Source organism: Chondrus crispus, genomic scaffold (assembly GCF_000350225.1).
Source record: "Chondrus crispus Stackhouse genomic scaffold, scaffold_44, whole genome shotgun sequence".
Taxonomy (NCBI): Eukaryota; Rhodophyta; class Florideophyceae; order Gigartinales; family Gigartinaceae; genus Chondrus; species Chondrus crispus.
The window spans coordinates 398,719-426,172 of record NW_005179353.1 but is presented as its reverse complement, the minus strand read 5'-3'; the positions used below and the strand labels follow the sequence as shown (position 1 = coordinate 426,172).

Sequence of the window (27,454 nt, the reverse complement as noted above, 5' to 3'; positions counted from 1 at the left end):
CCGGCTCCTCCTCCCTGCACCACCTCTCCAGCCCCGCGCCCGCAGCCGTCGCCTTCTACGCATCCCGCCTCCCGACCACCCATCTCCTCCTGGTGCAGGGCGGCCTGCCCGCACTCCGCCACCGAGCCCCGCACCTGGTCGAGACGGACCGCTCGGCGCCGGACGCTCTGCGAGCCCGCCTGGCCCATCACCCGTGGGCCCTCCGCCTGCTCGCCCAGGTCGCGCAGGAGGCCCAGCCGCCCGCCCGACTCTTCCCCTGGCTCTTCGTCGGCGCTGCCGCCCACGCTTATAAACGCGGCCTCGTCCGCTCGTATGCCTTCACCCACATCGTCGTAGCCGCTGAAGAGCTAGACCCCCGCTTCCCAGACCTCGTGCGCTACCTCGCGCTGCCCGCCGAGGACACACCTGGCTACCAGCTTAAGCGCCATTTCCCGGACGCTGTTGAGTTCTTGGAACGCCTGAGAAGGCGACATGAGGCCGGGGAAAGGGTCGCCTGTCTCGTGCATTGCTATGCGGGTGCGAGTCGCAGCGTCGCCCTTGTAGCGGCTTATCTTATCTGGGCCGATCGCGTCTCTGTCCAGGTTGCCCTTGACTTCATCAAGAAGGCTAGGCCTGCCGCGCAACCGAACCACGGATTTGTGAAGCAGCTCGGAATGTGGGAGAAGGAGCTTCACGCGGGTATGCATCGCCAGCTTGGGCAACCGCCAGCACAACCCCTTATCGCCTCGTTCCTGCCTGTCATATCTACCCAAAACCTGCCGTACATGCGCACTCTTGACGATGACGACGATGACGAACACGATGATGAAGATGCCGCAGACGACGCATTCGTCGAGGAGCCGCTAGAGGCGCTGCAGCCGTCGGAGAGCCGTTGCGAGACCCCTTTGTATACCGCGGTTAGCCCTGTTGCGATACCGCTTCAAAAAGCAGCTGCTGCTCCACATCTGGCGCCTTTCGAGGCCTCCAGCCCGGTTTCTCCTTACGCCCCACCTCAAGCTGAGCTCTATCTTCACACGGCTGACCCCTCATCGAAGTGTGTCACAGACAGAGGCCCACACCAATCATTACACCATCATAAATCTCCCCCTCACGCTTTGACACTAACTCGTCCTTTTTATCACAGCTCATCCGCTGTGAAGGACTCTGTCAAGAAGGAGGTAACACTAACTCTCGCCGCTCCCGATGTCCAGGACGCTTGGACTGCCGGACTTAGCGATACTGAATGACGCAGGTCTCTTAGAGCTATCACCTCATGACGACGCGTTACATTCTTGTCATGCACTTGGCCTCGGAAGTTGACATGTCTCTAGACATGTCGATGGAAGATAAGGACAACCAACAGCACGACAAGAATTGACACTTTGTTTGATGGCTCTTAGCTCCAGTGCAAGACACTATCCAACTCACGCTCTGAGAGCATGTGATTGTTTTTGAGCACTCTTTCGACGTTCTGTCTTCTGACTCCTGAGCAGACAACCTCCTGCACAACATAAGAACATGTAAGCTCTGTAACAGTAATCGTAGGTGGATGGAAAGGCTACCATGATCGTACGAAGACATCCTTCACATTCTGCTCAATGTACTTCCATAGCTCATCTCTAGTGTACAATGCATGTAAACCCAAAGAAACGCATCTTGTTCATTTGAACGAATTGCCAACTAGTAAAAATTAGAGACAGGTGGTTCGCTGTGTGTAAGCGTATATATTGCTTTTACTAAGTCTTTGATGATGCTTTTGGTGGCCAAACGGGCTTTTTGCCCGAAAATGTCTCGGTGCTCGTCTTTCGGATGGGGACGAAGCGGCAGACAAGAGCAAACTCTCGCAAATCAAAATTGTGTACTGTTTGCATTTAGACGTTCTACAGACTAAGTTCACACCGTATGTTCTCGGCAAGCAGGCCACTCTCTTCACAAACTGAACATTAGGGAATCTTCACTCTGCCGACGAATTGAAACAAGAACCTTTTTGTTGAAGCCATCTGCTCTATCTACAAGCTCATAACAAGTCTTGCACGGCAACTAGCGCGGCAGGTCCATTCTCCATTTTCAAAAGTTGGCTAAGGATAGACTCTGTATGCGACAAGAATCTCTCAAGAATTGACCGCATTGGGCGCTTTTGAGTAGCAAGGATGGCTGAATTCAGTTTGTCAGCTACTACTTCTCTTCGGCTCTGCTTCGTGAGATATCCCATTGGACTTTCTGCGGGGTCCCTGTATGCTAATAGACTGTAGACATCGCGTAATGTCTCTTCATACTGTTTTGATGAATCCGCAACATTTAGGATTTCCGTTCCAGCAGCAGATTCTTGCGCCTGCAGATAGTCTTTGTCTTGGAATACTCGCAGTTTCTCCCGACCATACTCTACAGTCTCTTCAGAGCTCGCGCCGCTCACAATCATCTCGATGAACTTCTGCGTCATGAGCAGGAAGCGCACATTCACCTGCGTCTTCAACACCTGCGGAAACTCCTCTTCCAGTTGAAGCATAGCGCCATCAATGTCACCCGCGACTACCATATCACAGACTACTTTTCGTTTCAACATGGACTCTTGTCCTTGTTCGTACATTGCCTCCCGCCCTGCATCCTTTGCAAATGCCGCTGCTGTTAGCGAATAGCCGTTGTGCATGAGATACGACAAGACTGTGTCACTGAGGATTCGATAGTCCGTCGGCAGTTTTCTCTCTGTTATTGAGTTGAGAATTTTCTGTCTTTGCTGATGGGCGTGGGCTTCGATGTCGAAAAGGAAGTGGTTCCTTCCAAAATTCGCACGGATTCGACCTTTCGTCGATTGCATACCAATAGTCGGATAGAGAGAGCCACTGAGGTTGTTAAACGCTGGACCCAGATTCTTCCCGTTCTTGGTGAAGAAGACTGTGTTGTCTACCTGGTCCCAACAACACCCAATGACGTCATCTGTCCCATACTTGGGACCATACTGCGCACCGGCGTTTCCAGTCTGACGGAAAAGCAGACCATCGTCACCGTGATAGGCGAAGCTATCCTCCTCCCACCCAGGCATCTTCCCTAATTTCACATTTTGGGCGCATAGCCCCACGCCGATTCGACCAGTGTCCCCTTGATCAAGCACGGTGATTTCGAAATAATAGAGCGCTAAACCCTTCGTCGGGATTGGATTATTTGTCCTGACGGATGCCGCATCTTTTTCATCACGACCTGGACCGACATAGCTTACCTTCAAACCATCCACAGTACATGCTAGATGTTCTGCTTTATCGGAATCTGAGAAGCCAGTGGGAAAGGGAAGCAGTCGCTTTTGTGGATGAACGCTGCAAATACCATTCACACAAATCTTTGTTTCTGACGAACGACGCTTGTAACGTTGCATGTGGGCAGCTTCCTCTGCCGGGTCACTAGGTGGACGCATCGTTCTTCTGCGCTTTCGACGCTTCATGAACGTCCTACTGTGGCACCGACAATTCCGTCACCACGTCAACAGAGGGGGCAAGGGCTGATACGCCAACGCCCCACACCGTCACCCTATATTGACGATAGGCGGTCACCAGAGACACCTTGCAAGAAAACAAGGATAAACCTCGAAGCTGTGGAGGCAGGCAAGGAGCAACACGCGATTGACAACTAAATTGGTGGAGGATTCTTGTTATCCAATTCGAACCTGGCTGTTACGCGTACAGAACTGCTCTGCAGAGCGGGGGGACGTAGGGGCCACAGTAATTTTGCGTGAAAATTGTCCCACATCGAGGAAAAACCCAGCTGGGCATCGCAGGCCATTTCCTATTCTACTGGAATTTCAAGGTCGCGCTCCCCTGCTGGGACCTGCAATACCGTACTAGCCGAAGTGCGCGGACGACTGTTCGAACATGTGCCATGTTGGTCCCGCTCGCTCACCCACTCAAACAAACCTACTACAGTATCTGGTCCGACGGGTAACACCCTCAAAGAAGCCGTCCCACGGCTATCACCCTGGGAGAAGCGTTTTATACAACTCCTCGGCAGATGAACGACGATTGGTATCTCCTCATAAAGACCCTGCCTAGTGGCACAAACGATACTCCCTTTTTGATGGTCACGAAACCGCCGCCTTACTGTCCTGAGGTAAGAACATATCGTTTCTTCCCCTGTAGAACGCTTATGAGCTACCTCTTCGCTATATAAGCATAGAAACGGATGAGAGCTCTCGTTCAGACTTCCGCCCCTGACCAGCCATCATCTAGCTTCCACGGCCCCATGTAACTGCCCATGTTCGAAATTCCCACGCTTCAGTCTGTGTACGCAGGCGCTCATCTTCTTCGAAATCTCACATCCATTATGAGAGGATTGCCTTTTCTGCTTGCAAACGCCCTGACCAGTTAGTTGCGAGTAAAACATGTTCAAGAGATAGACACACTGTTCTTCGCTACCAGTGTTTCTATTTGTCCTATCCAGCCGAGAAAGACCCAACGACTGTACGGCGCATATTTTCTGGGCTTCCCTAACATATGCAACACAAAATAAGAGGAAAGTAGTAATCCCTTGTTTAAACAGGTTTGTTCTTGTTCATCGCCTAAACGCTGTAAAAATATCTACAACACGTCATATAATCACTACCTCGCATTCTGGGTTCCTGTGATTTCACACTTGGCCCTGCTCATACGTCATCAAGCTCAAGTCCTGTCGGAACACGACAGCATGCGCCTCAGTTCCGACAGGCAATTACAATAGTCGGGAAGCAGATATCCGTATTGTTCCGAGAACGATATCGATCAAATCTCAACTTGAATACAGCCCATACGATTCTAAAGGGAGCACTCAACTACCTAATTCGCAGGTTCGACTCTTTCCGACGACTGAATAGGATGTTGCTCACTCCCAGACCAGCGTGAACTCTCGGACAGCGAGCCTGTAAGGCTTAATGAAGAGCCGTCGTAGTCATCATGGCCTAAAATATCGTCGTCAAGATCGCTTGAGCTGACGTCTACATGCCCTAACGGTCCCTTCTCTCTCTTGTCTACAGCAGGTGATTGCTGATTTCCTTGCCGACCGAATATTGATTTTCCAGATGTAAATGCATCTCTAAAACGACGAATGTATCCGGGCTTGGGTTCTTGTTCCCGTGAGACGAGAGCTTGTTCTCTGACTTCCTCTTCGTAGTTCTTCCTCTCGAAAACTTCGATGTGCGCCCATGCCAAAGCAATTGTGTGGAAATAGTGCATCATCGCAGAGAGCACCGCGAAGAAGCTTCCCAATGCAGTACTAGCTGTCAGGGCATTCTGATGAAAAACGGCACCTTGCACGAGTTTGAAGCATGGGAGCATAAGCAAAGCTGAGATACCAAACGAAGCGCTGCATAGGACATTCTGAAAAGTGAGCATTCCACGAGTGAATTGAGTGACTCGTGGGGCCTTCTCAATTGCCAGGTTGTTCCCGGCGGACCCCACAAGGAAAAAGCAAAAGGCCATGGCATGCTGCCTTTTACTCAAGACGTTTTCTTTCTCCTGTGGGGCACTGAGTGCAATTAGGCATGAGTTGAAAAGAGATAGACTCCCTAACGCCATCATCACGGCCGCAAACATATGCATCTGGCCTCCTACAATCGGTTCTGCCTTTTCCCTGTCGCTGTAAATGGCTTTCTGTCGCGCAGGAAGAAAGACTGTTCGGATGCATTCGTTGGCTTCCCTTGAATTGCTGATAACCAGGAACAAACTGGCAGCTAGCATGAGCCATGGTTGCCATTCAGAGGCGTACGGTACGACGTCGACCTCTGCGAGAGAACCTAGAGCCAAGCAAATTGATGCCGGGATGTGCAATACAGCAAGTAATCTCTCTATGATGAGAAACCTTTGCAGTTCCTCGCGAGTTTCGAAATCAGAAATTGTGGACCGAAGAAATCGCACCATTGTGTACGCGTGCAAATGGAACTGTGTCGGAGACCCTTACTGTGGGAAGTAGGAGGGGGTGTTCGGGCGAAGCGATGGTTTCAGTACGTGAACTGCTGCAGTTCCTCGACAAAATGTGAGTCCTTATGAATGGCACTCCAATCGCAACCGCACTTTAAATCACAGCACTGTATGTCCATGACGCATATTGCGCCGAACTCCACGGTTTACTTGAAATTGGTAACAACGAAATTGCGAATTGGTAACGACTGCTACTCCTGAGAACGACATGAAAAAAAAGCAATGATCCAAACAGTGGCAAGGCAGATTCGTCTTATGCGTCCAAATCAAAATACGTACCATATTCGAATTAACGACAGATGGCTTCGCAAATCTGTGCCAGTAGCAGGCATCGAATAATCTGAAGCGCACGTAAAACACTTCCTGGAAAGAGAAGAAGAGAAAGCTGTGACACAAAAGAGGTGTGGTTAATGGTCGTGGAAGCACCCGGCCCGAGACGATGAAACGCCGTTAAAGTGGATGGGAATGTAAGAGGACTGCCTATTCGTTCGTGGCACTTGGGAATTTTTCCATGTAGTCCTTATCTCCTACGAACGAAGCCTGGATGCGTCGCCCTCCAAACCACCTCCCGTTTAGCGCAGTTCGGGCCTTTTCTGCATCACTCCGCGCCTGAAACCTGACGAATACGACGCCTTGACTCTTCGGCTCAACAACGAGATGAGCGACAGCCCCATACTTTGAAATGCATTCGTCCCTTACGTCCTCCTTCAAATCCAACTCAAACCCTTCTTGCTCGGTTGCGGGATCAAATAAATTCGCGAGCATTATGTTCTTGGAGGGCTCTGCGCAGACCGGTAATTTTCCGGCATTGGTCCCTGTTTTGCCGATACTTTCCCCTCTAGATAATTGTTGCATTAAAGCGATACGCTGAGACGCGTTGATCGCTAGCCCGCTATCTTTCCCTTCGTCCAGCTCTCCGGGTACGTCAAGTGCCGCTCCCCCTGGCCCTGGAAGCGGGACGCTCCCCATGAGATTTCTATCCGCTGCTGTCGAGGAAACCGCCATGCGATGCTCTTGGCTCGCCAACGCAACTTTCAAGGTTCGTCCAGCAACGGCAAGTCCGTTAATTTCAAGGGCTTTCTTCGCTGACTCATGCGTCAGGAACTCTACGAACCCATACCCACGTGAGCTGCCGGTCGCATCTCGCTGTAGCTGCAATGAGGAGATTGCCCCAAAAGGCTCGAAAATTGCCCTGAGATCCGCTTCGGTAAGTTGGAAAGATATAGAACCTACGTATAGGCGTGTGAATGCACCTGAGGAAGCCGACGGCTGGGGTGCGATCTTCGCGCTACCAGCGGTGGGCAAGGGAACCTGTTCCAGCGGTTGCCCTGCAGCGCCGACGTTGACTCCCACGCCCATGGCTGTCAGCGGAGGTGGCGCAATTGGAAGACCGAGCGGATTGAGCAGGCGCTTGAGCTCTTCAATTGACACGAGCTGCGGCACTTGCGAGGACTGTGGGACGCGAGCGCCAGCATGCGCACGTGGGACTGCCCCCGCCGAAAAGGCATCCGCATCCGGCTTCCGAGCTCGATACTTGTTCGACCAGCCTACGACGGAATCGTCGTGAGCCTTAAGAGGATTTGCTGCCTGTGCGGGGATATCAACCGGTTTCCCCTGCATTTCCTTCGATGCAGTCTGCACTTTTCTCCCTTGTAGCCTGCCAGCCATATCTACGGTGGCTTTAACGGCGACAGGAAATCCCCGCAAGGAGGTACTATCAAACGCGACCGCCAACGGCACGCTCTCCTCCTCGTAAAACTCAACATATCCAGCCCCCTTATGCCTCGACGACATGCGATCCATGACCAACCTGACGTCCCTGACGCGGCCAGCACGTGAAAAGAAGTCGTACAAATCGTCCTGGTGCACGCGTTGCGCAAGCTGCGACACGAAGACGGTGCGCAAATCGCGCGCGCGGTCGTCCCCTCTCAGCGGCTTGTCCCTCCTGGTGTCTGCCGGCCGCTCGTCCCTGCGGTCGTTCCGCGGGGCGTGGCGGCGTCGGCGCGGGGGCGGGCTCACGGCGCGGTACCTCTGCGGCGGGGAGTAGCGCGAGCGGTACCGACGCGGCGGCGGCGGGGTGAGGCTCCTCCTTCGCGATCGTGACGGCCTTCGGCGCGGCGGCGGGCTGCGCGACGAGAACGAGCTGTACGACGCGCTGGAGGCCGGCGAGCGTCGGCGGCGCGGCGAGAGGCGCGTGCGCCGGCGACGCGGGGGTGGCGAGCGAGACATGGACGAGTAGCTCGAGAAACTCTGGCTGTCGAAGGAGGAGTCGTCGCGCGCGCGCATCGGCGGAGATCGCGAGCGCCGGCGGCGGCGCGGCGGGGGCGAGTAGGAGGGCGAGCGCTTGGGGGAGGGCGAGCGGCGGGTGCGCGGGGTGCGGGAGCGCGGGCGGCGCATCGCGCGGTGTGGGGGAGACTCTTCTAGAACCATGAGTTGAGGGGTTGGGGGAGGAAGGGGGGGTGGGTTGGGCGGGAGCAGGGAGCAGATACGGTCGACGAGGAGAAAGGGAGGGAGCGCGGTTTTGACGACTTGTATGCACCGTACAAGAAGCTACGGGTAGGCTTATGTACAAGGGGTGCGGGAAATAGGATGCCATTTTCAGTTTTCTCTTCGATCTTGGATGTTCCAAATGAAAACGAGACTTTCTTCCTGCAGCCAGCCTCTTCCAGAAATATACTGATTTCTGGCTGTATGCAATCCACATCGTGGAATAACCGATGTCCACATGTCGCCACCCTGTCGCACTCCCCGTCGTGTAACATTCTCCTAAACATCTTCCACACAACCCTATCGTGCATTCTTCCTTCCCCCCCCCCCCCCCCCGCCCACCTCTCTCTCCCCACAGCTACGGTAAGCCATGTCGACCCCCATGCCCTGCGCCTCGCCCGGCTGCGCGAAATCCGGCACGCTGCGGTGTCCGACGTGCGTGAAGCTGGAGCTGGACCTAGTGTCCGCGTCGTACTTCTGCTCGCAGGACTGCTTCCGCGGGTCATGGAAGAAGCACAAGGAGTTGCACAAGGCCCCCGCGCAGCCGCGCGCGCTTGATCTCTCCGCCAAGCGCCGCCGCGCAGCCTTCGAGAACCACTCGTACACGGGCCCGCTGCGCGTCGCACATGTCGTCATGCCGCGCCGCACCGTCCCGAGCACTATTCAACTCCCGGACTATGCGGTGGATGGCACGCCGAGGAGTGAAGAGAAGTTTAATAGGACTAGCACTAGCTTTAAAGTACTTGACCAGAAAGGTATTGACGCGATGCGGAAGGTGTGCAGGCTGGGCAGGGAGGTCCTGGATATCGCCGTCAGGGCCGCCAAGGTCGGCGTTACCACGGAGGAAATTGATCGCGTTGTCCATCAGGCATGTATTGAGAGGGACAGTTATCCCTCCCCGCTTAACTATTACGGCTTTCCAAAGTCATCGTGTACGTCGGTCAATGAGGTCATATGCCATGGCATTCCGGACACGAGACCCCTGGAAGAGGGTGACATTCTCAACATTGATATTACCTTGTACCACGGCGGCCACCACGGCGATCTCAACGAGACCATTATCATCGGCAAGACCTCAGAGCAGAGGAAGAAGCTCGTGCGCTGCGCCCATGACGCCTTGTGGGCCGCTATTAAAATTGTCAAGCCTGGCACGCTCTTCCGAGAATTTGGGCCTCAGATTGACAAGGTCGTTCGTGCGAATGGCCACAGCGTCGTCAAGAGCTACTGTGGACATGGCATTGATGAACAATTTCATACGGCACCCAATGTGCCACATTACAAAAAGAACAAGGCCGTCGGTATGTGCAAGGAGGGCATGACATTTACTATCGAACCGATGATCAACATGGGGACATGGAGAGACGACCTTTGGCCAGACAACTGGACTGCTGTTACGGCTGACGGCAAGCCCTCCGCCCAGTTTGAACACACCATTCTCGTCACGGCGAAGGGATACGAGATCCTTACTGCTAGACTACCCGACGGGCCCAAATTCTGGTGGGAATAGTAGCGCAACTGCATTCTGCTTCAACCTCAACTTCAGTACCCCTGCTGGACAAGGTTTGGTGACCACTGAACTTCCTTGTTCCAGGAAAAAGCATTGCCACTGTAACCACAATTTTCACTAGCCGCCATGTAGAAACTTCCCAGTCACAGGGTCCAAAAGGTCTTTGTACGTGAAACCCATGGCCCTCAAGGCCATCTTATCAACGACTGCACTAGATTACTAAATCGTAAAACGATCGCTGGCGATGTCACCGGTGTGGACGCGGTACAGGCAGTTCATGCGTTGATGTCGTGCCAACTTACATCTGTCGTCGAAGGAATGTCCCCAACACAGGTGCCCATTTTCTCGAAAGGACATGAAGAGGCAAGGGACACTTCGAAGTAGTAGGAAATGTCAGATGAAGACTCCCGGTGTACTACTGTGCCGCACAAACAGAGGACAAACATAGGGCACTGGGAAGTGCGTCGGTGCCGCACAACGAAGGGAATCCGCCCATCGCGACGTTGGGAGTGATGCGGTTGATCAAGAATGGTAAAGTGGTCGAAACGACTGCCAGCCCCGTAGGGCAACCATGTGCAAACGATGCCCTTCGTCTACCTCGCCCTTACTCGCAATATCGCGGGAACCAGGAGAAGCTTCGCACATAGAACATTCTGTTGTTACTCGAGCGAAAGGTGTTCTGTACAAGGTGATGAACATTGGAATGAGCTACATGTTTCGCGACAGGCGATTAAATTACATGCGGTTGAGGCGCCTGCCCGACGAAAATAAGAAGCAGGCTACAAACCGCGATTCTAACGCTATTCTGAGTTACAAGTCCCGTCTCTGTCTGAGCTCGGACTTGTGCCTCTGAACCAAGCCTTAACGAGACCTCCGAAGAAATTTGAAGGTTGGCTGGTAGCATCTTCAGTGTAGCTGCAGGGTGATGACGATCGTTCATCACCTTCAGGAGGATGATCAGGACGACCTCTTCGTGGATTGCTCTGCCGGGTGGCATGACTCGAAAACTCATGCACATCGGGTGTCGTCTGCTGCGAACTGGCAGTATGACGACTTCGCATTCGCTCAGCTACCCATCCCTCGTCTTCGCTCGACCATGATTCATTTGAAGTGCTGCTGGACAACTTATCGTGAATTCGGCGTACCTCTTCTAAGGCTATGGCCGCAGTCGGTCTCTCAGTCGACTTCCGTTTCATTGCACAACGTATGAAGTTCTTTGTGTCATCGGATACTCTGTCCCACTCTGGACCTTTGAATGAGAGTTCGTTGTGCTGGATTTGATATATCACTTCCTTCTCAGTTTTGCCCGTATACGGGTTCCGGTTTGCAATCATTGAGTACATCACTACGCCCACGCTCCAAATATCACACAACTCGGGCAAATATGAGGCTTCATTGACAATCTCCGGTGCAGCATACCTGACTGTGCCACACTTTTCAGAACTTAACCATTCCTTTCTCGGAGAACTAGGATTGCGCACGCATGCCAGCCCAAAGTCCACAAGTTTGATGACGGGTGTGTCGTGTCCCTCAGCGAGATTGGGTTTCTCAACAAACATAAGATTTTCTGGTTTGATGTCACGATGAGCGCATCCCATAGAGTGCATGTATTGCAATGCATCAAGAATCTGTGTTAAGATGGATAAAGCAACAACTTCGCTGATACCTCGACGCTCTTTCTTGAGGGCTGTATACAGATCCGAACCGCGCATCAATTCCATGGCAAGATATACTCCCGCGGAATCTTGAAACACATTGTATAGAGACGCAATGTGTGGGTGGTTCTGAACTGATTGATGGATATGAATTTCGCGATTGAGGTAGTGCTGTGCCCTGCGGTTAAGCCCCTTCCTCGACACTGCTTTCAACGCCACCTCCTTGACCGGGATCACAGATGCCGCAACGGAGCCCAGAATCGGCTCAGCACGCACAACAGTGGCAGTGCCACCGGTCCCAACAACCTTGCTGAGTCGAAAATCATTTAGGGAAATGGGGCGCTTTATCGCTAGGATGGGAACACCTTGGTGATGAGCGATATGTTCGGAGTGAAGTCGTTTGACTCGGGGTTTGGCAGCAAAGTAACTCGAACTCTCCGAGGCTCTCCGACGATGACCGCGTCTATTTGCTATCTGTTGGGGCGATGGAGGGGCGTGGGAGTCTGCCACATCGGTTGAAACTGTAGAAGAAGTAGCAGCCAGTTCCGCTAAAGAGGAGGTGGAATTAGAGGCTTCCGGATTGGAACCGCGCAATCTCTTGGCCAACAAGGCGCGATTCTGAGCATACTCGCGCTCCCTCCTAGTCGTGCGGTCCTGTAAACTAGAAGCTGGCGAGGATTTGGGTCGCAAAGAGACACGCTTGGAACCAGCTCCAGGCCGGTCGGTGGACCTGTCTTGAAATCTTGGTCGAGAGTCAGGAGCTAGCGCGGAACGGTCCGTGGAGGAGGCAGTGACATATGACGGCGTCTCAGAAGCGGTGGTGGTGGCGCTGGTGGTGGCAGTGGTGGTGCTGGTTGAAGAGGTTGGCGATAAGGAATGGCTGTCGGTGCTGTCGGGTGCAGGTGCGGGATTGAGGGCCGGTAAGGCCTTGGGTAAAGCCTGCGGGACGAGATTGTTCGCGGACAAGCGCCGGGCACGGCGTAGTTGAGAGTACGTTTCCCTTGCGTATTGATGGCGGGAGTATACGGCGTGGTTCTGGGCAGAGAGCATGAGGCTGGGGTCAGTCATCGATGTGGTGAGGGGGTAGTTTTGAGTGACTCTTTGCCAAAATGCACGCGGGTGCGAAGAGAGAGCCGGAGAGGGGTTTCGAGGTGGGACGGTAGCGTTTTGAATTGCTGATAATGATGAGGACGATGCGGGTGCAACGGTGCGAGTGTGATTGGGGTTCATGCCCTCAGCGAGACTTGATGCATATTGCTGGCACAAGCAGCAAGTGTGGTGGGCAGAGGACGGGTGAGGCAGGTGGAGCAGTGCACCAAAAAGTTTGCACGGGCAACAGGTGTGAAAGGAGGGTGGAAGGGGAGAGGGGAGAGGGGAGAGGGGAGAGAGGAGACGGGAGAGGGGAAGGGAAGTGCGTGGGTATTGTCTGAATGAGAACAAGGGATGTGGATATTGTGAAGGACAGACGGTGAGAAGCAAGGAGTGAAGTTTGAGAGGTCGGAGTAAGGTAAGGGATGGAACAGACGCACGCGTGCGCGAGAGATTTTGCTAGAGAAGGAGAGAGAGAGTGTGAGAGAGAAATTGATGACCAGAAGCGAAGTGGAGCAGTAGAATGTGGGTAAGAGAAGAGCAAAGGAAAATGTACCGGAAAAAAGTTTTCACGCCTTGGAATGGTGGTGGGGAGAGAAGTGGGTGCGAGAAGCGGGACGTGCCGATATCGTCAAAGGAGAGATGAATGAAATGGAGGCGTGACGATGAAGGGGACAACGTGGATGGGAGGGCGCAGGAGGATGAGGGCGTACTTAGAGACCGGGAGAGCAGGTACAATTGGAGCAAGGGATGGGAGTTGATGCGGCTTTTTCCGCATGTCTTGGCGCCAATTCGGAAATTGGCTGAAAGATGCCGTCGCGGGTAACGCGTCACAGGGGGCCTCTCTCCCAAGGGATGGATACTATTCAGTCCCGTTTGTACGCTCGACGGTGGCGGCCCCGAAACGAAATGTCAAGAAATTACCGCAAATCTGCACTGTGCATTCGCAGCAAGGCCCCAAAGTTATTTCGAAATTTTAGTCTACTGTACTAAGGCTTGCGGTGTCTCGCTTGGACAGGTGCCGTCACGGGTCACCACTAATGCGGTGGCTGGCCCGTTGAGGTGGAGGCTTAAACAGGGCAAAGCGTATGGAGGGTCACGGGAAGTTTCCTTAGCGATCGGATTTTCTTTTCAAAATCCGTGTCTGCAATTCTAACAGGGACACGCCCAGTGATGCACGTGACGATATGCGTTGCGGTACGGCAACGTTTGCCCGACGGAAGCGACATGGCCGTGCGGCCAATGAAACGAGCACTAATGTCGTGCCCACATGTGCAAACACAATGTGAGCGGGCCTGCGCCCTAACAAAGCACCAAGCGCAAAGCGTCGTGTATTCAGGTCTTTGTGGGTGGATCCCGCACTGAGGGCCAAAAGTGGGCCCTTTTTCGCATCGCCGATTCTGTCAGCAATGAGAGCGACCAGAAATGCCTGAGAGACGAGAAAAAATGAGGGGCTCGTCGATTGCAATTGGTAGATCCGAACTTCCCTTACTCTTTCGTGTTGCCTGCCCTCCAGGCGTTGTCCGGCCTGACCACTTTTTCCATTTCCTCGCCTGTGGAGACGCACCAACATGTTAATAGAACCCGCTCTACTGTAGATCAAACACGATTTTTTAGACGCTTTCCACGAATGCTACGTTGAATGGACGCAGACACAAGGCGAAGTTGTTAAATCGATAGCCCTCCTTTCACTTCTCAATTTCGCCTCTCTCTCTTCGCTTCTCCCTCTCTATACTTGTACCTCCCACCTCGCCGTCCCAAGACGCGAGCTCCCTATCTGCCCGACATGCAAATGCAACGAACGTGTACTGCACGACTTGAGACCTCGTGTGTGAGTCCCGCACCACGTGTTCGTAAGAGCGGGGAGGTCGCAATCGCAAGTGTGACCTGAAGGGGCTCAAACCTTGCACAAGAGGGTGTGTTTTCTTCGATTCCGCCCCGACCGAACTTATGTGCCTCAAGCGACGGCTTCGCGAGCATTCCAAGGGCACCGGAGGCGGGCGTGGCTTGACGCACAAGACGCGCGAGCTAGCAGAACGCCCTTCCGCATGCCCTCCCTCCGCACACCAAGCAAGCGGCGAGTAGATGCGCGCTGGCAGCGGGCGTGTCTCGCCATGGCCAGACACGTCACAAGGGGCGTGTGTCTCTGATTGGAGCTGCGCAGCGCCGTGGACGTCTGCAACCATATCCTTTCCGCGCCTCGTCGTGGTGTGTTGGTATCATACCGGACACGACGACGAATCTGCCCAGACGAAGGGGCGCCGCACATCTCCCTGGCCCGACTCCGTACCTTGATTTCTCGTTTTTCTTTGGAGGGATGCCGTTGTTGGTGAGGAAGGCTGTGTTTGGTGCTCCGTGACGCCGGGGCGGCCAATGGAATGCGCGAAAAAGAGAGCCAGATTTTTTAGATTGTGCAGCGGACACCGTGTTGGCCAATGCAGTACCTGCGCCCCCCGGTGGAGATACGGTATTGGAAGAGATACAGTATTGGTTTTGATGGGTGGGGAGGATGCCCTCCGTTGAGTCTCGCGTACTTTGCTGTCTTTCGCTCTCGCGACCAATGAGGGTGGCGGCGCGCATCGCGAGCGGTGTGCTCCGAGGCCGCTGGGTGTTGGGGGCCCGCGGGCCTGAGGTTGGTGCGCAGATCCCAGAATGTGGGAGGCGGTAAAAAAACCCGTTGTGTGGTGGCGCCAGATTTTCTCTAATCCCAAGCAAGGGCCCTGCAGCACACGAGACTTGCTCACGGCACATTTCATTGACACATGTTTCATTCTAAAGTAGATAGCAGGCAGCCATTATAGAGCGCACATCCGTTCTTCTACATTCTGCGTGCATCGCCAACAACGCAGTTTCTTTACCGTACCGGTACCGTATTCCAGCGCACTAGTGTAGGATACAGACAGAAAGCCGACATCAAAGTATGTATCACAGCCCGCAATACGGAATGCTGACAGCGCGCGGTACAAGCGATACTCTATACATACGGCATGTCGGCAAACACGATTATAGTACAGAACTGTACAAGTTGTAGTTGTAGAAGCCACTCGCCCTTTCCCGCAGCCGACGAGTGCAAGTCAATTACTAATTTGTAGCCTCACGCCTTCATTGTCAACGACCTCACAGCCGACCGTTTCGCCCACTCGCGCGACCAAATATCGCCGCTCTCTGCCTTCTGCCGCCTCGCCCACACAACCATCAGCACAGTCTACGCCATGTAACTCCACCGCGAGCAACGGCAACGCCTGCCCCGACTCAGCCCGCGCAGAGATTCTTCTACTCTGCGGCTACCTCTCCTGACAGGTGGTACAGTAGCTCTGCCGCGTCCCAGCAACGAACATCTTATCCCCGATAAAGACCCGCCCCACCGGACATCTCCAGCCGCCAAACCCCCCGCCTTTCATTTTCCACCGCACAAACGCGACACGTCATCGCCGCGCTCGAGATGCCCCTGTCAACCGAAAAGGAACACAAACATAAAAACACTGGCCGCCGCCAAGCCCCCATGCCGCCAAGTCACCGCTCTCGCAACGGCCCCGCCCTCTCGCGCCTCATCCGACCGCCGCTCCCGTCGCACCTACTGTACGCCCGTCTCATTCCATGCGCGCCCTTCCGCAACGAACGTACAATCCCGCAATCCGCACCCACCCCTCCCTCGCCGCCTGCTGCGCGACCGCCCCCGCGCACCGCGCCAGCGGCCATTCCGCACGCATAGCCGTCTCACGCACGCGGCTCAGGTGGGGAAGTGGATTATAGGTAGAAGCCCGACTTGCTCTCGGCCTTCCGTTCGCATCGAGGCCTCGCGACTCGCCCGGCCGCCTGTATGACACCGCGCGCAACGTGTAGCGGCCGCCCTTGCGCGACAAAAAATCCGAAACTCCCACCGCCGATCTCCCCCGCACGTCCGCTCGCTGCGTGACCGGAGGCGGAAGCAACAATTCATGATCGCATATCTGTTGCGAGGCGCACATGCCCGTCCCGCCGCCGCAGCCACGCGAGTTGCCGAGCCGCACACGCCGCATCACACGTGGCTGGGCCGCGACGGGGACGGCGCCTGCCGAAAGACCTGCAAGAGCGGGTGCCTGGCGATGCCCCCGGGCGAGCGACTTGGTTTTTGATGGGCCCGCGCCGTAAGCTGAGCGGGGCGTCGGCCCATTTCGTTTGGAACTGCTGTACTGTACAGTATGGAAGAGCCACGCAGGAACGTAGAGGTGTAGGGAAGAGCTGGCGGACTTGCCTCGGCATAGTGTGCGGCGAGGCAACAGCGCGATTGAGAAAGGTCAATCGTAGGCGCGGTAGGACGGACGTGTCGTTGCTGAAGCGCGCGCGACAGGTACTGTAGCGAATAGGTAGAGATTGGCGTGCGTGCCGGTGAAGACATGGCCTTGTGAATGCGCGTGGCGCAAAGGACGTGTCTTGAGCAACTCGCATGTGGGAACGGTGAGCGGGGTGCCTCCGCGGGAGATGGGGGCAGATGGTGGGGCGCTGTCCGATGCGGAAGACGGTCGAGGTCCTTCGAACGTGTAGCATGTGCGCGTGTAGGGGCGGATGCGCCCTTGCAAGGGTAGACTGGTACGGGAGGAAAGGAACAGCAAGATGGGAATTGCGTGCATGCGGTGGGCAGGTGGAAATTGGGGGGCCAAGTGGCGTACACACGGCAGTAGATGCTAGACACCATCGGTGAAGAATGCGTTGGGGAGGGGTAGAGCAGTCAGGAAAGAAATGGTTCGTTGTCACGGACGAGAGGCACTTTTGAGACACCCTTTTTGTGTGTTTCATGGCTCCTTGCATGTCATGTTGTGCCTGTTGGCACCTTAGTCACCAAACCACATGTGAGGCTTCTCCTCCTCGAACGCAGCAGTTCTCGATACGTTTTGAAGTTGCAGGCTCCGGCTGACAATATCATACACTTGCGCTTTTCGTCAAAAAGTGCGTAGTCCTCAGGTGAGGACCGACGCGTTCCCTTCTTTGGCAGAACTAGCTCTCTCGCCAGGTGCATTGGGGTTATCTGTGCAGACAGCGTCTCATCACGAACCACGTCGTGCAGAATTGCAGGAAGGGACGAACATGCCGTAACAATATTCTGCAGGAGCCGTAGTGGATTGCTGTGTCCCTTCATTCCGACAACTTCAGTTTCAGTGCTGAAGTCTTCGTTTCTGATCCTGCTTCTCTGAATATGATGCATAGTTAATGCTGAAGGAGCACTGCACATACACATGCAGAGGTAAGAAGCCGCATTCCCTTCAGTCTGGTGAACCGCGTCCATAATTACACACACCCCTCCAGGCATGGCGAGGTCATCAGGTTCACGCAATTCTTGACTCAAATTCCCTCTCAGTAACGTTTGAGTAGGATACTCGTTGTGCCTGGATGACATATGACCTTGTACGTGGTCAAATGACTCAAAAGACACCGCTTATCATCTCATTTTTTTCTGGACTGGTGCCTACTCGATAAGACGGAAAAAGATACTCTTGTTACCGTACTTGCATTCTGGGTTGCGGGAGGATATAGTTTAGCGAGAACTGCGTGTCGTTTTTGTAAATGTAGCAAAAAAGCCTTTTAAAACATACATGAAACAGTTTGGGCTGATGACTTTGAAACTAAAAAGCCCGTCTAAAAAGGATAGCTTCGAACTCCGTTAGACTCCTAATCTTTTAGTTTATTCGAAACTACAGTGAACCCTCTCGATATGGATATGCTCGGTGGAAGTAATCCATTTTCAATTGCGGAGGTTGTTCTCAACCAGAGACCGTATCATAACGTTGTCACGATGTCTTGTATCTCTCAGAATGTCTGTGCTTTACTTTTAAAATATGTATATATTGTCGTCCGGACTGTGCCATTCCCCTTCTTGATACGCAAACTGCGCTGCTGACGACTGATCGCAACTCGAATTTATGGAGAAATGTCATCGCTATCCTCCAACAAAGACTTAACAATTGCTAATGCTTTCAATTGCTCGTTAATCGTGAACGATGCGCGGTACTCAGTGGCGCTTTCTTCCGCTCGGTCCCCATCCACATCCTCGCCATCCTTCATTTCGATAATAGCACTGGATACCATGTCCTCAACTGATACCATTGCAGTTACCTCCATCTTCCTCTGAGGGATTTAAGAAATTTTCAATAGAGATCCTCGCCCGAGACCCCACCAACTGCTTAACCATTCCTTCAACCTCCTCGATTATGCCATTTCGACCCTCTGTGTCAGATTTCGTAGCTTCAGGCGGTATCTTCTCGTCTAAAACCCCTGTGTGAGAGCATCCCCATCGACACGGTTCTACAGTGGTGGAAAAAATTATAAAGCACCCCCCAAAAACGGGCATTGCTGGACAGAGAAAAGCGCGTGTTTAAAAAAGAGCTTTGCAGCCCCTCAGAAAAGGACCGTGAAAAACGAATCTGTAACCAGTTTTATACAGTCGGCACTATATTTTGCATTACAGTTCAATAGTCATTTGACAAGTGGAAATTTTTATAAAGCAGCGTTGTAGTATAGTGGCGGTCGCCAGCTATGAGCTAGCTCGAGGAAGAGGTAACAACCAAAAGGGGGTGTCCCGCGGTAGATCGGGACTGTGGTAGAGCAAAGGGGGAGTACGTTGGCCGACTGTAAAAGCACGACGTACTGGTCGAAGTGCGGACCCGGAATGGGACCAGCACTGGAAGGGGTGGTGTAAGAACACACAAAACAGGGGTGAACCCGAGCCTAAAGACTAGTGTCAGACACGGGCGGAGCGCCGAGTAGCGGAAACTCCTAGAGGGAACGAGCGGGACAGATGTAAATAGTGCCGCCAAGGCCAGAGGCTTGTCGTAGCCCGCGACTTGACAATCGTCACAATGCAGGGAAAGAGAAATAGGTCGTGCGACAGTAATACGCCCAGGCTAGAGGCCATTCTTAGCCCGCGTGGTCGCAACGACAGAGTAAAAAGGAAAACAATTGGAACGTCGAGCGACAGCAACACGCCGAGGTTAGAGGCTAGTCTTAACCCGCGTAGTCGCAAAGACGGAGGAATGGAAAAGGTAAAGTAAAGGCAATAGAAGCCAGGGAAACGTCGCAAGACAGATGCCGACAATGTCGCCTAAGTCAGAGGCTTGTCTTGACCCGCGGTGTCGCACCGTCGAAGGAAATCCGTTCCCCAAAAGATCCTTGACTGTTTACTGTCATTTCCCGGCGCCGTCGCTTAAATAAGCGAGGTCGCGGGGTCTTGGACATTGTCCGTCCTACTGTACTACTGTACTCTATTCTGTAATGCACTGTACTGTGCCATTACTACTGTACCTTATCATATACAACCTCCGGGCTGTAACGTATACAGTAGATCTTCCGCCTGTAAGGCACCCGTGTAGTCCATCGGTCTGTAATGCCCACGTGTAGTCCGTCCGCCTGTAAGGCACACGCGTAGGCGTCCGCCTGTAATGCCCGTGTGAGCGTGCGCGTGCGCGTGTAATGCACACGTGTAGTCCGTCCGCCTGTAAGGCACCCGCGGCGGCGGGTGCCGTACAAATTACAAATCTGGGCTGTGATACCACAAGCGTGTCTTATTGTGCTCTGCATGGGGTCTCTAATACTTCGTTGCCCGTCCGTTGCTTTTAACAACGTCAAAACAACGCTTCTGCATTGAACCCACTAAGTTGTGGAGCGTTTGAGCTGGTATGGCATCCCAAGAAGACAAGGTGCACTCTTTGAGCTCTTCAACCCCTCCAAAACTGACGTCGATGCTCGTACACCTTCCGAGCCCGAATTCCCCAGAGGTTTTCGATGGGGTTTAGGTCAGGAGACTTAGCTGGCCAGTCCAGAACCACCATATCCTCCTCATTAAACCATTCCCTCACGATATGAGCGCAGTGTATCAATGCCCCATCTTGCTGAAAGACCCAGCTCGGTCCCAGTTCTTGGTCCGCAAACGGCAACAGGAAGCTCTCGAGCGTCCCAATGTACTTAACTGCTGTTTGTTTGCCCTCCAAAATCGCCAGTTCACACTTTTTCCCCCCTGCGAAGGCTCCCCAAACCATCAATGAGCCGCCCCCTTGCTGGCGCTTCGAAAAAATTAGATCTTCACGTCTTAGATCATGCCAACAACAGGCAAACCCGTCCGGGCCGTCCAAATTGAACTTCTTTTCGTCACTCCAGACGACGTTGTTCCAGTCCGGAATGGTCCAGGTAACTTTTTCGGTCGCCCAGGCGACGCGCGCAGTCTTGTGATGAATAAGCATTTGCGGAACTCTCTTAATCTTTTTATACGTCAACGTTGGGTGTTGGTTCAGTATCTGCCGCACGCGTCTTGCTTGCACAGGCAGTTGTAGATCTTGATAAAGCTCTCTAGACCCTAAAATACCCTTGGATGCTTCGCGAAGGAGCATGCGTCTACTTGCGACTGTGAGCTTTCTTGGTCTTCCAGCTCGTTTTTTTGACCCATAGGCTTCTGGATTGCGGAGAAAGTTTTTCACGGCCGCCTGACTTCGCTTTAACTCCTTCACGATGCGAGATTGGGACCATTTGGCTTCGTGGAACGCCAAAAATTTTCCTCGCTCTTCAGCGCTGAGTGACCGACCACGAGGCATGTCTTCGAGCAGTAAGAGGGATGGAAAAGGGACCTGGGGTGTTCGTGGTACTATTTGAAGAGCTGGTGTTGCCTTTCTCCCGCCAAACACTGAACAACTTGTCCGTGTGGTGTTGTTGGGGTGTGGTGCTTTACATATATTACCACCTGTCAATTTGATTTTGGACTGTAATGCAAAATATTGGCTGTACTGTATAAAACCGTTTACAGATTCGTTTTTCCCGGTCCATTTTTGAGGGGCTACGAAGCTCTTTTTTAAACACGCGCTTTTCTCTGTCCAGCAATGCCCGTTTTTGGGGGGTGCTTTATAATTTTTCCACCACTGTATAGCCGGATAGATCCGAAACGTGTAAGCTTACAATTCGGCAGTTGTTCCCATAGATTTTTGTGGCGTGTACTCAATCGATTCACGCCGATTCTAATCGCGTCAACCCTAACGCCAGTTTCAGATTTCCAGTTCTATTGCAGCAGATCCACATTGACAACGCGCGCGACTTCGCCCGCCGCCTGCCTTTAGACGTTTTTCTGCCTACTCAGGTTTCCAGTTCTATTGCAGCAGATCCACATTGACAACGCGCGCGACTTCGCCCGCCGCCTGCCTTTAGACGTTTTTCTGCCTATCCACCGCGTTGTGTCTGCCACCTGCTCCGCTCGCAGTTGTGGCGCACGGTGCGCTCGCGCCGATTATAACGCGAGGTGTCTGGCGCGGCTTCCAGCCGCTAGCTTGACTGAGTGACGGACATGGACCCGCGCCAAGCTCTTCCGACCGTCCTGAAATATATGGACGACAGCGATGGGGACGATGCAATCATGGACTTCCACATGCGGCGGTTTCGAGAAGACCAAGATGAGTCGGTCGCTGCAAAAGTGCGGCAGAGCGGTGGCTCTCGTAAAGCCCGGCGACCAAACAAAGATCGAGACTTCAAGGGGGGATTGCAGAGGACTTTGAGGGACTATTTCAGCGAGGACTGCGTGTACGATGATGTAGATTTTGAGAGGCGTTTTAGAATGCCCCGGACACAGTCTTTAAGCGAGTGTACGAGCGAATGTCTGGTCGCCCGTTCTTTGTACGTAAATTTGACGCTCTCGGAACTCCTGGTATTCGCCCGCTACTACGTATTACAGCAGCGTTGCTCATGATGGCATATGGAGTAGTAGCAGACCCCGTCGACGAATATTGCCGGCTTTCTGCGTCATCTGCAATGGAATCTCTGAAGACGTTTACGAGCGGAGTAGTCGAGGAAATTTGAGCTGAATATCTGCGCAGTCCTACAGTAACGGATCTGCAGACGCTTCTCCGCATCAACGCTGCTCGAGGGTTTCCGGGGATTGTGGCAAGCATCGACTTCCATCACTACCAATGGAAGTCATGCCCGACCAGTCTCGCTGGAGCGCACAAAGGGAAGGAGCAGAAGCCTACTGCGGTACTTGAAGGCATAGCGGATGCTGAGGGATGGCTCTGGTTCATGCACTTTGGATTTCCTGGATCTCTAGACGCCATTAACGTTCTTGATCTGTCTCCTACGATGGGTAGGATTCTATCAGGATCTCCCCCCCCTCCTCCCCGGATGGAGTACATTGTCAATGGCTTTACAAGAAATCTGTTCTACTTCCTTGCTGATGGTATTTATCCGGATAATCGGGCCCGACTACGTAGTGTTTGTAAAGACTATTCCCAATGATGGCAACTCGACCAAGGACAAGAAATTTTCGCGTGCGCAAGAGGCTGTACGGAAGGATGTAGAGCGAGCGTTTGGTATTCTGATAGCGCACTGGCACGTTCTCGAGCGCCCTATCAAGCTGTTTTACAAGGAGGATATCGCGTTTGTTGTTCAGGCATATGTTGTACTTCACAATATGGTGGTGGAAGCACGACGGGATGACTACGACAGCGAATTGAGTAATTTAGTATTTGTGGATGAACCTTCTGTGCAGTCAGTGCGCATGGACGACATTCATTTCAGTACAAATGATATCATGCCAATCATAAGCGGGACAAAAGAGACCTGGGCACAATGAGTAGCAAAGCGGTATCAAGAAGTAACTAACAACCTCGAGCACCATCGCCTGAAAGTAGATCTAATTGAGCACTATTGTAAACGTGGTGGACAAGAGTAAATGGATACTATCTAGTAGAGCAAGTTTGATGCGGAATCATAAAACTTCCCCACTCATCAGAAATGGCAAGTGAGGCGCGCCGCTTGGACTGAGTTTCGGTTGTTCCTCGAAAAAAGATACTATTTGTCACATTCATCGGTCCGAATCCGGTTCTGTTCGACCCTCAACGGGCGGGGGAACCATCCTCAGCGCGAATTGATAGTCGCCATTCTTCAAGAGAGACTGGATCCTGATCACTCCCAGGAGAGGAATGTGTCTCTCTTCCGCCATCCGTACAAGTCTTAAACTTGGCCTGGAGTGCTCTCCGCCACCACCACCATTTCCACCACACGGCTTGTCTGACAGAGTGGCTGCCGACCTGCTTCAGTAGTACTGTTAAGATTCCGAGAGTCATCGCGAGCGGCAGCATATTGCCGCAGATACTCGCGTGCCGCAGGGGCATGTATACTCCCCCGCCCACATGCAAAGACCACATCTTGGTAACAGCCAGACTCATAGGCGTCTGACGACTCGCCCTCGCCAGCGGCAGAAGCGGGTTTTCATTTCTCTCCAAGGGACGGCCCAACCATGGAGGTTGCAATGGCCTTGCTGTGTTCTCAATGGCCTTGCGAATTAAGGCAGACGTGTACGGATGGCGGTTCTTTTTCAGAAACAACATAATAACTGCAACTACATCTGCAGCGGGGGGAGACGACATGGATGTTCCATTCATGAGCATTTTCTTGCGCAGCATTCTAAGCAGGGCCGGAGCAATGGCACCCTCCGGGGCGCCGATGGACACGCCGAGAGCGCCATTCGAGACCGGCCCGTCGATCACCACGTGTGCGAGACGCAGGCTATGACGTTGGCGTCGTTACCCCACTGGTGCAGCGTGCCCTTCTCTGGCGGGTGGTGGCGGACCGGGATGGAAGTATGTAGCAGGGCGGGCGGGGTTTGCGGGTGCTTGGAGCCGAACTCGGAGTGCAGGAGCAAGTAGGCCTTCGTGAGCATCAGCAGTTTGGAAGGATTTAGCTCGAATCGAGCGTACTACCTGAAATGGCAGTCGTGGTTGAAAAGCCTGATGAGAGGCGCTGGTAAGAGCTTGCGGAAAGAACAAGCGCGCTACAAGCGAAATTTCGACGCAAGGCTCCGCAAGCCGAAGTATGACATGCCTTCGGGATCATACGTATTCCTTCGGAAAGAGCAAGGCACGGCCACCGAGCCGAGACATAAGTTGGCACAAGTGGCTACGGGTCCGTATCAAGTGAAGGAGTCACCTGAGAATACGGTCGTCATTGCCATCGGCGACCAAGAAGAGCGCGTGTCGCGAGATCGAGTCGAATTAGCCCCTAGTCCCATGGACTACACGCCGATAATCGGGCTACGACAAGCGCTACAGTTCCTCAATCGAGAAGGGGAACGAGAAGAACCCGCCGCGCAAGCGAAGGACAGGACGGATGACGGATCGTTTGTAAATCAGGAAGCTGCGGGCACCCCACTCGATCTACAAGAGACGGGAGGTTCGGAAGAGCAGGTTGAGGATGAGCCGCGGGCTCTTCGGAAGGGGGAAGGACGGTTGGACACGCAGGAAGAAGGAGGCGAGAGTCAGGAATATGTGATCGACAAGGTCGTGGACCACGGCTACGACAAGGAGAACTTAATTCTCCGGGTGAAATGGTACGGCTATACGCCCGAGGACACAACGTGATAGCCAATCGAACACCTACCGCGCAGCACAGTTGTGGCATACTTCCGACGGAAGAAACTACGGCTGCCACCGCAAGTCGCGCACGCACAAGCAGGATAGTTCCTATGAGGAGACGCACAGGTGGAAGTCAGTGCGACGGCGTGCAACCTGTGGAACGGAGAGCGTCGCAAGGTCAAGAAATGGAGAAGGGGGGGAGTGCAATAAGTCAGTAAATCTTACTTCGGGTTCCGCACATGAATGGGGAGACGTGCGCCGCCCCACTGAAAAATTGAAGCGCCACTGTAGTGTCAGGCTGAGGTAATTTACCTCCTTGGATACGATCACACGCGGCCGCCGCGCGCACGCGAAGTGACGCCTGGATCGATGATCCGCCCTTATGGGGGGTGATTAAATCAAAAACAATAGAGATGTCGACAGAGAGCTGCGGGAATAGAGGTGAAAGTCGAAAATCGAACAATGGTCAGTCCTCCAAAATTTAATCAAAATTAAGGGGAAATGTGGTACTTGTTGGTCGCACGAAGAGTGGTTGTCGAGTGTTGCAGCCGAAGGCATAAGCGCCCAAGCCCGTCCGGCTGTACGGTTGATAAGCCGCACGAGAAGGCGCGAGCCAAGAAAGAAATCACGACCCCAACCCTTCGCTTCGAACTCGACCCCGATCCATCCCTCGATTTTACCCCATGCAACATGCCCGACGAGCAAGAAGTTTCGTCACGAAGGGGCCGTTATCGGGCGGTCGCCGTAGAGAACACGCGCAACTTATGTTCTTATGTTGATAAGAAGACACAAAGAGGGAACCCCATGTGAAAAAGTGGGGACGAGAAGCTCGCAGATAGGCGAAAACAGACGCCGCCGGTCCCTCCTCTAAATTATAATACCATCACCAGCGGAGGACCTGTTTAGGCGAATTGCGCAGTACCAAGAGACATCGACTTCCACACTCACGTCATCACATTGCAGACGAATCACTGACCTGTTCGCTACAATAACCCCCAGTCTTTTCTTTTCCGTGTTTTTGTTTTGGTTGCGTTTTTGTTTCTTTTGGGTTACTGTACGTAGGAAGCCAGACCCCGCGCCGCAGGAATCGACGAACAAGTCGTGTGACGCGTGCGGGTCGACTCCTGATCTATGCAGACAAGCAAATCGTCGTTCGCAATTAATTTATCATGCGTGTATCGAGTCGGGAAGAAGAGCGAGTTTGTTCTAGTGCTACCAGGGACGAGAAGTTGCGAAATTTCAGAAGCTTGTCTTGAGGATAGGGAACACACGAGTGGGACGAAAGAGAGTCTGACAGACAGAAGGTCATGGGGTGAGTCATCTGCGAGCCACTCGACCGGCACTCACTAACGAGTATCGAAGAATACAGTGAGCGAGTTCTCACTACTGGAACGGTGTCGCAACTACGGGGAAATTCATCGAGAGGCCGGTCTTCGTTGAGAAGAAAATTAATAACAAGGCCTTTGTGTGCGGAGGTCCCGATGACGGTTTGACGGGAAACGGTTCTTCAAGATGGACACTGCGAATCTGGACTGTAAAGGACGTGCGCAGACAAACTGTCCTAACTCACCTGCTACTCGAGTCTCGAGCCAAATTGTTTTCTGTACGACCTCACTCACCCGAATTGTGGACTGGGTTCCTTAAGAAGCGTTATCAAAGGGAGCTTAGGAATGGATCGACATGGCGAGGGCAGAAGGGGACACGGCCCCCCCCCTGAGGAGCATTGTTAATGTGACTCACCTTTTGAGCGTCGGAAGAGAAAGCAGAAGCAAGGGCACGAGCTTCGCATCGAGAAAGAGAAGGAAAAGGACGATGACCTGGGAAATAACCAAGGCATCGAACGTCGCTTGAGGAAATGAAGGTCAGCTTTCGCTAAATGAGAGGAAAGCGAAAGGGGATCGATCGTGAGTCAGTCGAAATCGAGTCGAAGTTCCAAGTGCGCTATCATGTTACACGTGGACGTCGTGTCTGGCACCGTCAGAACATAAGATGCTGCGACGCAAGGGACGTCCGAGTTAAATTGAAAGCGTTCAGGGCTGAACGCATTTCAGAAGCATGGAGACCTACGCCTTTTGACTCGGTCAGCGACTCCCGCAAATGGGACTATCAAGCGGCCATCTAATAAGCCCCCTGCCCATGGAGGCACCGGAAGGTCATGAACGCGAGGGCCACTCCTATGGAGCAAAGTGATACCCCGCGAGCTTATTGTAGAAGAACCATCTGTTGCCTGTAGCGACTGATAACGCCTAAGCTCGCGCCTTGTTTTTACCCTGAGAGACAGACGGCAGCGATCTCCCCGACCCCTTTGTTTCTGTTCGTTGTCTCCCTTTCATTTTTTTACTGTTCTTTCGTTCCGCTGCATGTTCATTCTTTTTGTGAAGACAGCGAAGCGTGACGAAGCATCCAGAGGAGAAGGAGCGTATCGCGTTCTCAGTCTCCAGACGA

The 27,454-nt window shown here is 53.3% G+C and overlaps 11 protein-coding genes; 3 read left to right on the top strand and 8 right to left on the bottom strand.

Annotated features, from left to right (window-relative positions):
- CHC_T00006530001 (hypothetical protein) overlaps positions 1–1,646 on the top strand; it is a 2,949-nt gene extending 1,303 nt beyond the window's left edge. The window contains 2 exon segments of the mRNA XM_005718984.1: positions 1–1,226; positions 1,227–1,646. The exon segment at positions 1–1,226 is cut by the window's left edge and continues 1,303 nt beyond it. Of these exon segments, the coding sequence (XP_005719041.1) occupies positions 1–1,226 (1,226 nt within the window). The 3' untranslated portion in view covers positions 1,227–1,646.
- A 350-nt stretch (positions 1,647–1,996) lies between these two features.
- CHC_T00006529001 (hypothetical protein) lies at positions 1,997–3,412 on the bottom strand. Its single transcript, XM_005718983.1, has one exon. It carries the CDS (start codon positions 3,410–3,412, stop codon positions 1,997–1,999), a length of 1,416 nt encoding a protein of 471 aa, XP_005719040.1.
- Positions 3,413–4,185: 773 nt separating this feature from the next.
- On the bottom strand, positions 4,186–4,347 carry CHC_T00006528001 (hypothetical protein). Its single transcript, XM_005718982.1, has one exon. It carries the CDS (start codon positions 4,345–4,347, stop codon positions 4,186–4,188), a length of 162 nt encoding a protein of 53 aa, XP_005719039.1.
- Positions 4,348–4,349: 2 nt separating this feature from the next.
- On the bottom strand, positions 4,350–4,457 carry CHC_T00006527001 (hypothetical protein). The gene has a single exon (XM_005718981.1). The coding sequence runs from the start codon at positions 4,455–4,457 to the stop codon at positions 4,350–4,352; it is 108 nt and encodes a 35-aa protein (XP_005719038.1).
- Positions 4,458–4,491: 34 nt separating this feature from the next.
- CHC_T00006526001 (hypothetical protein) lies at positions 4,492–5,855 on the bottom strand. XM_005718980.1 is given in 2 exon segments: positions 4,492–4,775; positions 4,776–5,855. The coding sequence occupies 1 exon segment, from the start codon at positions 5,853–5,855 to the stop codon at positions 4,776–4,778; it is 1,080 nt and encodes a 359-aa protein (XP_005719037.1). The 3' UTR covers positions 4,492–4,775.
- A 540-nt stretch (positions 5,856–6,395) lies between these two features.
- CHC_T00010016001 (RNA splicing factor (Pad-1), putative) lies at positions 6,396–8,345 on the bottom strand. Its single transcript, XM_005718979.1, has one exon. It carries the CDS (start codon positions 8,343–8,345, stop codon positions 6,396–6,398), a length of 1,950 nt encoding a protein of 649 aa, XP_005719036.1.
- A 439-nt stretch (positions 8,346–8,784) lies between these two features.
- On the top strand, positions 8,785–10,195 carry CHC_T00006524001 (hypothetical protein). XM_005718978.1 is given in 2 exon segments: positions 8,785–9,909; positions 9,910–10,195. 1 exon segment carries the CDS (start codon positions 8,785–8,787, stop codon positions 9,907–9,909), a length of 1,125 nt encoding a protein of 374 aa, XP_005719035.1. The 3' UTR covers positions 9,910–10,195.
- CHC_T00006523001 (hypothetical protein) lies at positions 10,195–10,293 on the top strand. The gene has a single exon (XM_005718977.1). It carries the CDS (start codon positions 10,195–10,197, stop codon positions 10,291–10,293), a length of 99 nt encoding a protein of 32 aa, XP_005719034.1.
- Positions 10,294–10,548: 255 nt separating this feature from the next.
- Positions 10,549–12,794, bottom strand: CHC_T00008767001 (Serine/threonine protein kinase, Rhodoplastic). XM_005718976.1 is given in 2 exon segments: positions 10,549–10,709; positions 10,710–12,794. The coding sequence occupies 1 exon segment, from the start codon at positions 12,792–12,794 to the stop codon at positions 10,710–10,712; it is 2,085 nt and encodes a 694-aa protein (XP_005719033.1). The 3' UTR covers positions 10,549–10,709.
- A 970-nt stretch (positions 12,795–13,764) lies between these two features.
- CHC_T00006522001 (hypothetical protein) lies at positions 13,765–14,226 on the bottom strand. Its single transcript, XM_005718975.1, has one exon. It carries the CDS (start codon positions 14,224–14,226, stop codon positions 13,765–13,767), a length of 462 nt encoding a protein of 153 aa, XP_005719032.1.
- Positions 14,227–20,341: 6,115 nt separating this feature from the next.
- On the bottom strand, positions 20,342–21,211 carry CHC_T00006521001 (hypothetical protein). The gene has a single exon (XM_005718974.1). It carries the CDS (start codon positions 21,209–21,211, stop codon positions 20,342–20,344), a length of 870 nt encoding a protein of 289 aa, XP_005719031.1.
- Positions 21,212–27,454: the final 6,243 nt, after the last annotated feature.

What these genes read in the sequence shown, in the direction of transcription:
- CHC_T00006529001 (XM_005718983.1), bottom strand. Translation starts at nt 3,412, where the DNA reads ATGAAGCGTCGAAAGCGCAGAAGAACGATGCGTCCACCTAGTGACCCG.
- CHC_T00006528001 (XM_005718982.1), bottom strand. Translation starts at nt 4,347, where the DNA reads ATGTTTTACTCGCAACTAACTGGTCAGGGCGTTTGCAAGCAGAAAAGG.
- CHC_T00006527001 (XM_005718981.1), bottom strand. Translation starts at nt 4,457, where the DNA reads ATGTTAGGGAAGCCCAGAAAATATGCGCCGTACAGTCGTTGGGTCTTT.
- CHC_T00006526001 (XM_005718980.1), bottom strand. Translation starts at nt 5,855, where the DNA reads ATGGTGCGATTTCTTCGGTCCACAATTTCTGATTTCGAAACTCGCGAG.
- CHC_T00010016001 (XM_005718979.1), bottom strand. Translation starts at nt 8,345, where the DNA reads ATGGTTCTAGAAGAGTCTCCCCCACACCGCGCGATGCGCCGCCCGCGC.
- CHC_T00006524001 (XM_005718978.1), top strand. Translation starts at nt 8,785, where the DNA reads ATGCCCTGCGCCTCGCCCGGCTGCGCGAAATCCGGCACGCTGCGGTGT.
- CHC_T00006523001 (XM_005718977.1), top strand. Translation starts at nt 10,195, where the DNA reads ATGTCGTGCCAACTTACATCTGTCGTCGAAGGAATGTCCCCAACACAG.
- CHC_T00008767001 (XM_005718976.1), bottom strand. Translation starts at nt 12,794, where the DNA reads ATGAACCCCAATCACACTCGCACCGTTGCACCCGCATCGTCCTCATCA.
- CHC_T00006522001 (XM_005718975.1), bottom strand. Translation starts at nt 14,226, where the DNA reads ATGTTGGTGCGTCTCCACAGGCGAGGAAATGGAAAAAGTGGTCAGGCC.
- CHC_T00006521001 (XM_005718974.1), bottom strand. Translation starts at nt 21,211, where the DNA reads ATGCCTCGTGGTCGGTCACTCAGCGCTGAAGAGCGAGGAAAATTTTTG.